General features: G+C 43.5%; 1 protein-coding gene across 1 annotated transcript in view; it reads right to left on the bottom strand.

The window, feature by feature from the left end:
* The window catches only part of ITGAE (integrin subunit alpha E), a 32,597-nt gene extending 22,576 nt beyond the window's left edge, over nt 1-10,021 (bottom strand). The window contains exons 1-10 of the mRNA XM_087751835.1: nt 9,579-10,021; nt 5,932-6,046; nt 4,829-4,926; nt 4,323-4,393; nt 3,672-3,789; nt 2,887-3,027; nt 2,407-2,528; nt 1,594-1,745; nt 771-918; nt 143-278 (exon numbers count right to left, since the gene is read on the bottom strand). Of these exons, the coding sequence (XP_087607961.1) occupies nt 143-278; nt 771-918; nt 1,594-1,745; nt 2,407-2,528; nt 2,887-3,027; nt 3,672-3,789; nt 4,323-4,393; nt 4,829-4,926; nt 5,932-6,046; nt 9,579-9,702 (1,225 nt within the window). The 5' untranslated portion in view covers nt 9,703-10,021. The remainder of the gene's footprint in view (nt 1-142; nt 279-770; nt 919-1,593; nt 1,746-2,406; nt 2,529-2,886; nt 3,028-3,671; nt 3,790-4,322; nt 4,394-4,828; nt 4,927-5,931; nt 6,047-9,578) is intronic.
* Nucleotides 10,022-12,835: the final 2,814 nt, after the last annotated feature.

Below are 12,835 nucleotides of genomic sequence, written 5' to 3'. Positions count from 1 at the left end.
TGTTGCTGGGCAAGTGACTACGAGAACAGATAAGATCTGGAGATGTATTTACATTCTTTGAGCAATGAAACTACCCACCATCACAGATCCACTCTATAAGTTACAGAGAAGACAGATGTGTCAGGAGTAGGATTTCTTCTACCTGAAGCACTCAGAGTCTCTCTCTCCAACTCTGAAAGGAAACTGTCAAAATCTTCATATGTGGACAGCATGAACCAGTCACTACCAACTTTCTGCAACTCTTCTGGGACCCACTGGTTGCTAATGAACTCTCCAATCTAGGGAGAAAAGCCATCGCATGGGGAGATTGAACACATTTCATACACAGACAAACACGGAACCCAACAAATTCCCAAATTGCCCTTAAAAACTTGAAAGCCCTAAAAAGGGAGGGAGTTTTCTGAAAGCTTGATAAAGCAACCCTGATCCTAGATACCATAGAAAGCCCTTATTTGAGAGAAAAAAAAAAAAGGCTAATAAAAGTTCTAGAGCCACAAGATGTATGCAACTTAAGCATCTTTCTTTCTAGCACGTATTCCTTAACCTCATCCAAAATAAGCTCTCTGGCATCAAGAAGATGGAGGCCTCAGTGAAACAAGGGAGCCCGGGCATCTCAAATTGGACATCCTGCATGTCTAATGCATGACTATTTTTTCTTCCACCCACCACTAAAGCATAAGAGCACACACATGGGATGGACAGAAACATCACTCTCCTACACATGTGCTTTGATGCAAAAAAGCATGGCTTTGGTGTTGTTTCCCACTCACCCTAGGAGCATAGAGTTTGACCATAGCCATTTCCAGGGAGTTCATCACATTTCTCAATCTATGGTTTTCCAGAAACACTTGCCCAGATGCCATGACAATGATTATCTTGTCACCAGTCTGGCTGGAGTCATAGTCAAAGACTTTATCCCTGTGGAAACAGAAGCCTAGAGGTATTTCATGGGACAAGCCACATCTGCAGAGCTAATGTCAGTGTTGGTAGCAGGGTGCTGACGTTCATTGAGCTCTCAGCCCACAAGAGTACAGACGTGCAAAGCAAACGTGCACATTCACATGCACAAGGGTTTGTGCTTTTCAGGGACATTGGTGGTCCACAACTGGTAACTCTGACTTCACGAGCACTTTCACAAGAAGCATATGGGGCATTTTTACAGTGCAAGTCAGTATTGTTAGAGTCATGCTACTGAGAAGAAAATGGAGTCAAGAGGGGAAAAGCATGACTCCCAGAGATGCAGCAGATCAGTGAAAAAGATGGGAAAGGTCTTGGGTTTACAAATGAACACATGCTCAAAGCAAGACCCAGGTGACTGAATTTTCATTCTGAGGCTCCTATGTCAGCCAGGAAGGATTGCACACTTTGCCTCTTGGCAATTTCTCTTTGTGTACCTGATGGTCCCCCAGACAGACCCATTCACAGGCCTCAGCTGGCAGAGCCTGTCACTAAGAGAAGCATTGGAAAGGTGAAAGCTTCAAGGGCGTGAGAAAAAGAAGAGTGGAGAGGAGGCACAGGAGGCTGGATTGATGCACATGAAACATAAGGAATCACTTAAGTGTTCCTGGAGCTTCTTGAGACATGTGAACTCACAACACATGCTGTAGTGTGGCTGCAATGTCAGTCCCTGAGCCCTGCTGCTTGATGTTTCGGACCTTGAAGAAAGCAGTTAGTCTGTTGCAGCTTTCTTGCAGGCTCAGTTCAGTTTGGATCTGTGCTCCATACTGCACCACAGCAAACCTGACCTGGAGAAATCAGATCGCAAAGCCAGAGCTGGTTAGACAAGATCTAAGACAAGATCCCTAAGTCCCTCAGAGTGCTAAGTTCAGTCCCAAACTTTACTGCACAAACACAGAAAGCATATATTGCAAGTAATACATAGATCAACTGTCTTTATCCCTCTGTCTCCATCACACATTTGTATTCTGGTGATCCCTTGTGGATCAGCTCCAGGAACTGACTTCATTTTCTTTGGCTCAGGACAATGATTTCTCTGTCTCAATTTCCCGTATTTATCTATCTGGCTAGACCTTTCGTGACCACATGGCTCAGCCTCACATTGTCCCCAGATTTATTTAAATCATTTAAAGTAATGGCTTATAAACCTCACTCCTTATTTTTGTGTGTACTGTTTCAAGATGCCCTGAGAGATTTGCCTGGTAAAATATCTAAGCATGCTTCTGGCATGAAAACCCACTCCCAGCTCTCCCATTTCTCTCTTCAGCTACTCCTCCTCCTCGGCTAACTAACATTTAACTCTTGCATTAGAATATGTAGAATTAATACCAGCACCACTGTGAAGTTTAAAAAGCAATAATTATGTGAACCAGGAGACTTTCCATTCTTCATTAGAGCTCTGATCCATCCTGCCTATCAGATTATCAGACTCTGAGGAGGTTCACACACCTTCGAGCATTTCTGCCACATTGACTTCATCATATTGAGGACAGATGTCTTGGCATTTTGGAAATCATCTGGTTTGGCATCCTCTGATCCACCCAGAACGACAGCAATCTCTGTTCCCAGTTCTGTCAATGCAGTTAAATACAAAAGGACATTTGAAGGGACACCTAAACAGTCTAACATTTAGCAAGCATTCAAGAACATTGACATATTATTAAACAACCAAAAATTTGACTACAGCACCATCCAGCCATTCCCAAAGCAGGTCTAGCTGATGATGTGATCTAGGCTGTAGTGACAGGTTTTATTTTTTAAAAATCTCAGTTAATGATGACTGCACTAATGATTGAAATTTGCCATTACAAATAGCCTTCAAAACCTCAACCTTTTCCCTCCCCACCTCTCTCCCACCAGATGGATGCAAGCTGCTTCAAAGTGAGCTGATACAGAAGGAAGCAGTGCTTGTTCCTGCCCAGTGCCTACCTTTGCACATGTGGTTGTTCCCTGTGCTGCCAAAGAGCTCACCGCAAGCACTGCTGATGTTGTCTGTGCTGACAGAGCCGCTGGTGTCAGTAATCTTGTCTCTGCTGTTTTTACTTTGAACGCTGTTTAATTTGGTCTCAACTAAAGAATTTAAAAAGCAAGAAAAAAATACACTCTACCTTTTGAAAATACTCTTCTAATTAACACACCTTAAACTCAAGATCTGTTTCCACCCAGGTTCCCAAATTTGCAGAAGACCTGAGGATCAGACTATTAGTAGCAGTTAGACAACTGAAGATGAACCGAGACCATCGAGGTGTCTAATTTAAACTTCTCGGCTTCTTTGCAGTGACAGCAAGAAGCAGAGCAAGGCTAGACAATCAGACCAACTCTCTGCTCCCTTGATTAAATGCCCAATAGCCCAGTTAAGTTGGAAGAAACAGCCTTGAGTGACCAGGCACCTTTAAAAATCCCAGTGGATGTTTGTCATATCCATCCACTAAGAATGCTGAGGCTTTTCTAAATTTCGGCTCAAGAGCTGGATCTTTTGGATGCATGGGACACCACAACAGAAAATCCCTGCTGCTGTGTGCTAGTCTTCAAGGCTGAACCTTGTAACCCTGTTGAAGCTACTATAATATTGTTAAAATTCAGTTTTTAGTCTCTCCCAGTGGACCGTGGACCTTGCTGGCTAGGAACCCAGAAGGCCCCTGCTGTTAGAGCAGAGCCTCGTGATGTTGTTTCTGTCCCTCTGCAAAGGCACAGTACTGGCTTTGCTCCTATACCCATCTTGGTGAGGTTGAGGAAAGCTGTGCTGCGCAAGTCGGGGGTGAGCAGAGTACAGACTCCATTCATGTCTTCGGTAGTGGCGAAGGCTCGGCGGTGCTTCTTCTGCAGGCAAGCCTGTGGGGGTAGCAGGGAAGGCTAATGAATGTTGAACAAACCTGTAGACAGAGGATGACTGAAGATGCCGTCTGGCAAACATTCAGCATCCCCTGCACAGCACTGAAAGCCTCCTAGAGAGAGTAAAAAAGCACCTTCCTTGATGTGACCCCTGCCACATCAGGTTGCCCAGGACTTCAGCCCTGAGCTGAGGCAAAGAGTGGGGCTAGGGGCCTCACCAGACTGAGGTGTTAGCCTCCAAATTGGTGGCTCTCCTAAGCTTCCTCTGCCAATCCTCCCTTTTCCTATGAGTGGGGGCGGCTGCAGTGAAGTACAAGGTTCACTGCAGTCCTCAGCCGATGAGAAGGGCCCTTCTCAGTTATCCCTCCTGGCTGGCAATGCACCAGCTGGCTTTCCAACCAGCCAGTATCCAGCCAAGAGCTTTTAGCCTTCATCCTTCTGTTATGTCTGCTCATTTGCATTTCCCAGCAAAAATACACAGCATTTTGGAAAAATACAGTCATTCCCAGCCATGGATATTTTCAGTCCCTTACCAGGATCCAGTCTGAATTCCTGTCAATAGCTATGCCACCATCCTGGATGTTTTTGGAGCCTTTAATCTTTCCTGAAATTGAATGAACGATTGAATGAATGAAGAAGGAGGAGAATAGAATTGAAATGGATATGGTACTTGTCAACCTTGGGCAAACAGAATAAATACAGAGAAAGGCTACAACTACTGAGGTCAGCTATATCTGCTCTCCTAGAAGGAGGACTCAGAATTAATGTTATCAGCAACTGTAGCAGTAACGAATATGCTGGAAACAAAAACTTTGCCTTGTATTTCAACAGAGTTTAGGTGAAGACTTAAGCTGCGGCAGAAGAGGTCTTGCAGCCTCCAGACACAACACTCCCAACCATTGGGACCATGGGTTTGCATTTCTCTCTATGAAGTGCTGATCTACGGGACCTAGCAGCGTTTCCATTTCTCTCTGAAACACCCAGCCTCTGCACCTCCTCGTGCCCGTGGCAAAGCAAGTGTTGGGAAGGGGGACTGTACCTCGCAGAGGTATCTCCTGGCACTGGATCTCCTCCTGCAAAACAGTGCACTTCCTCAGCCTGCCCAGCCCCTTGTCTACTGAGGAAGTAGCCAAAATCCTGTAGAACAAGAAAAAAGGTGGAAAAGAGAGAAGGTGGCACAATCAGGCAGATTTTTTTTTTTTTTTTCAGTGCAAAACAACCATCTGTGTGCCAGGGTGGCCACCCATTATTCTGACATTGTCTCTTAATTAACTGGACTCCAGTGTGGTTTTGAGCTGAATGAGCCACTAAGAGGAAAACACTTATTTTCTCCTACAAATCATCGTTCTTCCCACTATCTGAACTATGAAATCAAGAGAGCTATCCCGGACCAAGGACGAGGTCTGGAAGTCACTTGCCCATAAAATACTGGAGGTAAAGAGAGGCCAGAGGTGCAGCGAGGAAGTCCAGCCTCCGTACTAGGAAATGGCAGCACTGCTGTATGAAATGGAGACTGTTCTTTGAGTCAGCCAATTTCTGCTCAGGGGGCAGAAAAGTTTCTTTACTCCGAAACTTAAAATACACTGTCTGCTACACAGCCTGAGCAATCTGCTCAGCATAATATAGGTTATCTCTATAGCAACCACTTGTGTTTGGCTTCTATTCAGCAGCCTAGCCATCCATTTCTCTTCTCCTACAGACCCAATAGTCAAAATAGAGCAGTTTCTAGCACTTTATGGTCTTCAGACCAAGCTCACGACAGAGCTCTTGACAGCTGGTGGGTGCTGTGGCTGCTGCAGCCTGAGAAACAATGCTGTATGCCAGGAAGTACTGCAAAAACCCAGCTACTTGTTTCTGCCATTTGGTTCAACGAGCAGACGTCCTTTCTGTACAGTGCTACAACTTAGCTGTGGGTGAGGGGAGAAGCATCGTGAAGACTCACAGGCTGACAATGTACACCTCACACTGATGAAGCTCTAACACAGCTCATCAGCCCCTGAGAACTGAGGAACAATTCTGGGTCCCAGGCAGAGGAACCTGTGTTAACAGTTGTAGAAAGTGAGAAGCTACATGATCTCAGGTCACATTCATTCATAAAGACCTGGGAAGTCTGGGTATGTTTTTCTTTCTTCTGTTCCTTACATGGTTGTGTTGCCATCTGAGTGCTGAAGAACCGTGGGCCACAACAAAGAGGCTGTGTGTGGTGTGATCCACATCTTGCCAGTGTCAACATTAAAGCTCCTCAAGGACTTGACCACTGAAAACAAAAAAATAAATAAGCACAGACTGTGATCTGTAGAGTCATGGTTAACAGGCTCTTGAGGCAGCTATCCCTGAACCTGGCCCACCATGACAGCAGAGGCAGCTGGTGGGAGGGAGATACCAAGCTATGGAGATGTCACTGATTTAGATTAACAAAGGATTTTCTTGCCCAGCCTAATAAAAAATAAAGTAACACAAGTCCTGCTGTTCTGTTATGAAAGTCCATCTTGGATATCAAGAAACATTCCTACTGGCTAACGCTCATAAGCCTGCATTTAGGCAGGAGAGGAAACAAAACTCCAGGGCTTGTGCAAGTGGCATGCTGCTTCAGGGTGGCACCAGTGGCTTCCTTCTTGTAAAGCTGAGATTCAACAGACCAGGACACTGAAACCCATTAGATTAAAGAATAAGCAGTTTAGGTAGCAAGAGGGATTGTTTCCCACAAGAATAGCATTGTCATAAACCTGGTAAGAAGAGCAGAACATAGATTTTGTGGGATGTTAACAAAAAGCTCAACGTTTGGCATCAAGGTAGCAAATTGGTGCTGAATGTGATAGATACTCTGCTGAGGATGCAGCTCTGCTAAAAGTCCAATAACTTCCCAAAATAGATATAAAACACCCATCAAAAAAAAACCAAACCCAAACTTCTACCCATTATTCACAGAGCTGTAACTGAATTGGCATCCTGAAGGTAACTTCTTTTTTTGCACGAATACACTTCCTTTTTGCAAGGCAGCCCACAAAAATCGGGGCTGATATTGGTGTTTTAGCTGTAAAACTCTGCGGCAAGCCAACCCGTATTGCTGTTCATAGCTCAGCTCTTGCTTTCTGTAAGCGTGTTAACACTTAAGTAAACGCACAGGCTGGGAACATAAATATACTTGACTCTAAGTGACAGACTGAAAGCGTCACAAAGTAGGATGCGTGAAAGGTAAGCTACTATGATAAATGCTATAAAGTCAAGCACTGAGCTGTACCGTATCATCAAACCTCTGTCAATCACACAACGACTTTGAAAACTTCACACTAATCTCAGGAACAAGGCCAAGTGACTCCGATCACAAACTCTGTCCCTGTTTGAAACTAGAACAAAAGAAAAGTACAAAATCTGAATTTTACAAATTACTCCAGCCTAAAATCCTTGCTTTGAATGCCCAAACTCCAACTCTAGAAGCTGTAGGTTGAGCCTATATTTAAACACGCAATCTAGCCTTTTTAATATAACCTCTGATGTACTAACAAGAGGTCAAATTCTGCCCTTGTATCCATCTAGAGTCTTTCCTGATTTTAATTTTACTGAGAGCTGAATCTGAGCTTATGCAATCAAATTCCATGGCATTTCCCAGCCTGGCTATGAAAGCACAAGTGAAAGAAGAAGTGAAATACCGCAATCAGAGCAATGGCATGAAACATGCAAATAGTGTGAACTTCTAGTCTTTGCTTCTGCCTCCTGAAACGTCCCATACTTCAGGCACATGGCGTGCATCCCTCTCAGCGTAGGCAGACCATCCTGAACTACCACCTTGCTTTGCAAATCCCACTTCACCAGTTAAAACGCCTAAATTAACTTAGCGATGCTCCTAGGCATCTGTGCATGTTTCCACTGTAAGGGTATCAGCCTAATGATACCACACATTTACAAAGGCTCCCAGCAAATTTCCACTAAAACAAAACCAGAATTCCAGATATGCTGGAACAAGCTCCCTAGAAAGTTCAACTGTCTTTGAAGTAAGGGACAATTCTCAAGCAGGCAACAAAAAGAAAAAAACGACGGCCAGGGAGCTAACCTTACTCTTGTGAATATTCCTGTGCCCATACGGCATTTGGCCTGGGAACCAGAGGCTCCTCAACTCTGTGCTTGGTTCTGCTGCTGCCATCCTGCCAAGCCAAGTTATTTGAACTTTTTGCTCCTAACTCCCTGCTCACAGGGATTTCCAAAACAGATGACTCAGGGAGTTTTAGCACTTTAGTTATTGAAATTAAGTGCACTGTACTTAAAGTGAGGAAGGAAAAAAAAAAAAAAGTCGCATGTTGCTGATTAGCCAACTATACAGACAAACTATCTGTAGAGTTTAGATGCTCAGCACAGATCTGTTAGATTCATTCTAGGAACGTAACAGAGACCCACCAGGTCAGACAGCTACATTTTCCTGCACTGCTGCTTTCATCAGTAAAACCCACAAACGCAAAAAAAAAGAAAAAAAAGGTTGCTAGAGAAGAGCGATAGAAAAGACCGGCAGAAGCACGCAAAGACAGAAGCCTCCACCAACGATTCCACCTTAATTTTGCATAAGCCAAATCAAGAAAGGTCAAGATTTGAAAAAATATCAGTAACTTCTGTAGGCATATTCATTAAGGATTTATGTTTACAAAGCTAGGAGTTACCTAGCATAGTGACAAACTTGAGAAGAAATATATTAGCAGAAATAATACATTATCATGCAACATATAGCAGTCAAACCCAAATAAGGAAAACAGCAGAGCATAAATCTTGATGTTAAATCTAAAATCACAGCAAAGCAAGCTACAGGAAACTTTGATGGGTATCTCATTAAAAGAATAAAATTAATAACAACTTTTTCCCCCACACACTGGAAGCGTAAAGCTTGTCAGGAAGTCTGTGAGGGCACAAAATGAATACTTAAAGAATAACATTCTTTCTGTATGGATGGAGTAGGTATGTGCAGTGCTGAGTCTTTTGAAAAGGGAACCAGACAAACAGAAATTCTATCATACGGAAGCAAACTAGCATTTATTTGTGGAGTTTCTGGAAGAGGGGCCAATAACATCCCCAGTGCAGTTGTCCACTGCTTGAGCTAATGGTGTAACAGTACAAGGGTGTTAGTTACCCTTTCTAGGCAGCTCAAAGACAAATTCATGACAGAACTATCCCCACGAGACTACAGGACAGAATGACATGGATACAGACTCTGACTCAGGAAACATTTCTTCTAATCCATACCCGGGCTTTACTTTACACAAACTTACTCCCAAATAAAGGTCTTCTGAATTTTCTTTTAAAAAATCCTACATGTTCTAGAGCTCTTGTTAAGGAGATCAACAAGCCAAAAATTTGTGGGAAATATACCCCTGAAAGCGCATACTGCTGAATCCAAGGTGTATCTAAAATGACACCAGAAAGGGAAGAATATAAAAAAAATCTCTCCTACATTCTACTCTCACCTACTTCACTAAGAAAAAACAGAGAAGTAAATAAAAAACTATAAAAGGCCAAACTTAGCTTGTTAGCTTCGGATTTGAGAGTATAATTTCACCCAGCAACTGCTTTTCTCCTACTAAGGACAAACTATAAAACTCTCTCCACCTGAATGTATGAATTTCTCTGAAACACATCGCAAACTAAGGACTTTCCATACAAGTCCAAACATCCGGAACTTTCTACATAAGAATCATTTTATTGGCTCACATTAAGGAACCAGTCTGAGTTTCCAGAAATTACTTTGTTTCTGGACTAAAACTTTTACTTTCTAATATACATAAAATAAATATAGAGATAAGACTCACTCATTAGGAAGAGTAGATACAGGAGCAATCTCATTGTTCCCAGCTTTAAGGTGAAGGAAGGAGGAGAACTGGAGATACCAGGCAAAAGCTGCTCTCTTCTGATGATGATTCTCCAGATCTGCATATCTCATTGCGCTTGCTGAGACAGTGACTCTGTTGTGGATTTCCTAAGTGAGGTTTCAAGGCGTACGCTACAGACATTTTAATAAAACTACAGATGCAAAGACCTACTAAAAGGTCAGCATGTTACTGAAAGGTAATTTTTAGCAGTGTCTCCGTTTCTGTCCATCGGCACCTTTAGTATACCTAGAACAACAGGATCTGTCTGGAAAAGCCACTAGGATCTACATTTGTACTGTCCACCTTGTCCTTTGGTGCTTGCTACGTGGACACGCACATCCCATTGCAATGTGCAAACAGATTGACTCGAGTGAACTCACAGCAGGGATTTAAGAGAGATGTCAGCCTTTAGATGTCCCTCACAGTAAATTTTTTTAATGCAGAGGTTCCCCCCCCACACACACACAGAGCACTTGGTGTTCCCTTTTATTTTGTGTATTACTGGTGTCAGAAACAGTGACATTTTATGGCAGGATGCCCAGGGTACATTAAGGGATTCTGCACGTCTCTTCTCCCCTCTACCAACAATTCACTGGTTTCTATTGATCCCTTCTTTCTCTGTACTGTTGACCCTAGTCTGGACCAGACTAGCACAGAATTACTCCCAGATAGTTCATACTACCAGAGTGCTGTGTAGCAAGTATTATTCGGATGCAGTGTGTTTTTATTACAAGTGCTAAATGAGCTGAAATAGCAAATGCTGAGCAATCAGAAGAGCTAACTGCATAGCAAATCCTTGGGCGGGAGGGGGGGGGGGGAGAAAATTTTCAAAGCATTCTCAGAAAAGAGTGCAACAAATTACATGGACACGTTCTAGCTAACCAACTCTCGTCCTCTGAGGACTCCCTGTGTTTAACAACATTGAGCAACCATCCTCGCAGTCCAGAAATGCTGTCGTGCTCCACATTTCACAAATCTGAACTGAAAAAAACGATTATGTCAACAGAGGAAGTGCAGAAAACACTCTTTGCCCTCAGATTTTAGTAATGGTTATGTGGCAGCCAGCAGGCAACTGCAGTCACACTTCTGAGGAATTGTCTGGTCCTCTCTGGTTCTACTTTTATTTGTGCCGCTGAAGCAAATGTGAGGTTGCAAACTGGAACAGTTTTCTTTTAAAATGTCTTTTTTTATTTTTTCCAATTTTATTTTCATTTTAGTCCCAGAGCAACAAATGAAATTTCTTAAATACAGCAAAGAAGAACAAAAGTGATAGCTAGCCACAGGAACAGTCCAGCTGAGAAATCTGCCAGCTGTATCACTTCAGAAATAGCGCTTTGCAGCTTATGTAGACTTACATAAAGCATCTGTTCTTTGTCTGAGCCCTTTTGCTTGTCACATTTCAAAGACTCCTTTTGCTCGCTACAGAGGCAACGGAAAGTATGCTCAGTTGCAAGTGGGGTCACGAAGAGATGAAGAGAGAAGGAATCAACCGAGACACAGATACACCTCCCCATACTGCCTTCAGCTTCAGAGCACGCTTTGAAAAGAACAGGGGAAAAAAACAACAATAAAACAAAATGTGCAAAGCATTTGAGGAACAAGAAAGTCTTGCTTCCACCCATACGCCTAATGAAAACGGCCTTATGGAGAACTGGGAACCATACAAACCAGACATGACGTTTCTTTTACGAAAATTACACAGATAAGTGGTGAGATAGGTCACTGTGCACTGGGAAGCACCTGGAGCCTAGTAGAGAGGCCACAGGGAGCAATGACCAGGCAAAGTGTACTTGAGCAGAGGAGGAGGAGGAGTTTGGAAGCAACAAGGTCTGCATTCATCTCCCAACCCTGCGAGGAACCAAGCAACTTTGACTAAATCACACAGGAGAGGGTTTGAGCATCCATAACCCTGCATGGAAAGTAAGGGGACCTGCTGGTGTCTTTTCTTCATGGCATGGCTGGGCCTTCAGAGTCTCTGTGGCTCATACATACAGAGTAGACAGAGGAGAGAAACCACAGCTGTTCCTTCACTGACGTTTGTGAAAGGTTTCTGTTTTCTCAGATGAGAGCCCTGCAAAGCCTCTCCATTTGCACAGGGATGGGTTCACATGCAGGTGGGTTTACCTGTCACAAGAGGCAGAAAGGAGAGGGCACTTCATCTGTTGATAATTTCTTGTGTAAATGACTGAAGTGTTTCCTGACAAAACATTATGATCTATTACGAGTGGATCCCAAAATCCTGTTGGGCCTTCAAAGCTATGAGCCAGCTTGTAAGTCCTTCCTCTTGCAAGCAGCTGCAGACATCCCACAAAATAAACCCCAGACAGCCCTCCTATTTGTAATGTGACCAAAATGGGAAGTGGTGCAGATGCTGAAACTAAAGAGGAGCCTTGTGCATTAGGAATACAGAAAACTGGGAGGTTACTGATATTAATCTCAATAGTGCTGACTCAACTCTCACTGCAAGGAGGTTGTAACTCCTCAAAAGTCTCCTTTTTTCCATAGCAAAAAGAACTGCACAACAGTTTGGGCGCTCCTACCTCTTCTGACCAACGTGACATATCTGTTTGCTGCATGTACCTGTCCCTGTCTGCTGTCCATCATCCTTCAATTCATGAGCTTGAAAGGGCTGGGACTGGTGGTCTGTGGCGTGACTGTGAAGCACAAGGAATGCCAAGGCCCTGTTTCACAGCAGACACTAGATGTTTAAGAACATTTTTGATGCAGATCAAAAGATAAACTAACACTGCAAGCTTAAGAAAGGGATTTAGAGAGAAGCAGGTTCAAGGAATGGCTGAAGAGGCAGGTTATCTCAAAAGCAAGCTGTCACAGCCCACAGCTGTCAAAAACTACCAATAAGCAAGATTTCACTTTTGTTGTTTATTAAGACTCCAGGCAGGGATGGCAGATCAGATTCTGCAGTTCTTGAGAATCTCAAAGTTTCCCTACCACAGCAAAGCACCAAGCACAGCAACAGATTACCATATGCCAGATAATCCTTTTGTGCAATATGAGCACCTTGCCAAATCTTGGGAACGTTTAGGACAAAGCCATAGGTGGAAAAAGCAGCTGAAGGCTTCACAAAGCAAGAAAACAGCAGAAGCTGGAGTGAGAAAAGGTAGTTACAATCCAGAGACCCAATGCAGTGAAGCTGCAGAGGAAATTGCCCAGCACAGGGGAAGAACCCATCTGAAGCG

The sequence above is a fragment of the Nipponia nippon genome, unplaced genomic scaffold (assembly GCF_047370975.1).
Source record: "Nipponia nippon isolate SJK-2023a ecotype South Korea unplaced genomic scaffold, ASM4737097v1 scaffold_15, whole genome shotgun sequence".
Classification (NCBI taxonomy): domain Eukaryota; kingdom Metazoa; phylum Chordata; class Aves; order Pelecaniformes; family Threskiornithidae; genus Nipponia; species Nipponia nippon.
Note: the sequence above shows the minus strand (reverse complement) of the source record. Positions and strands in the feature narration are given on the sequence as shown.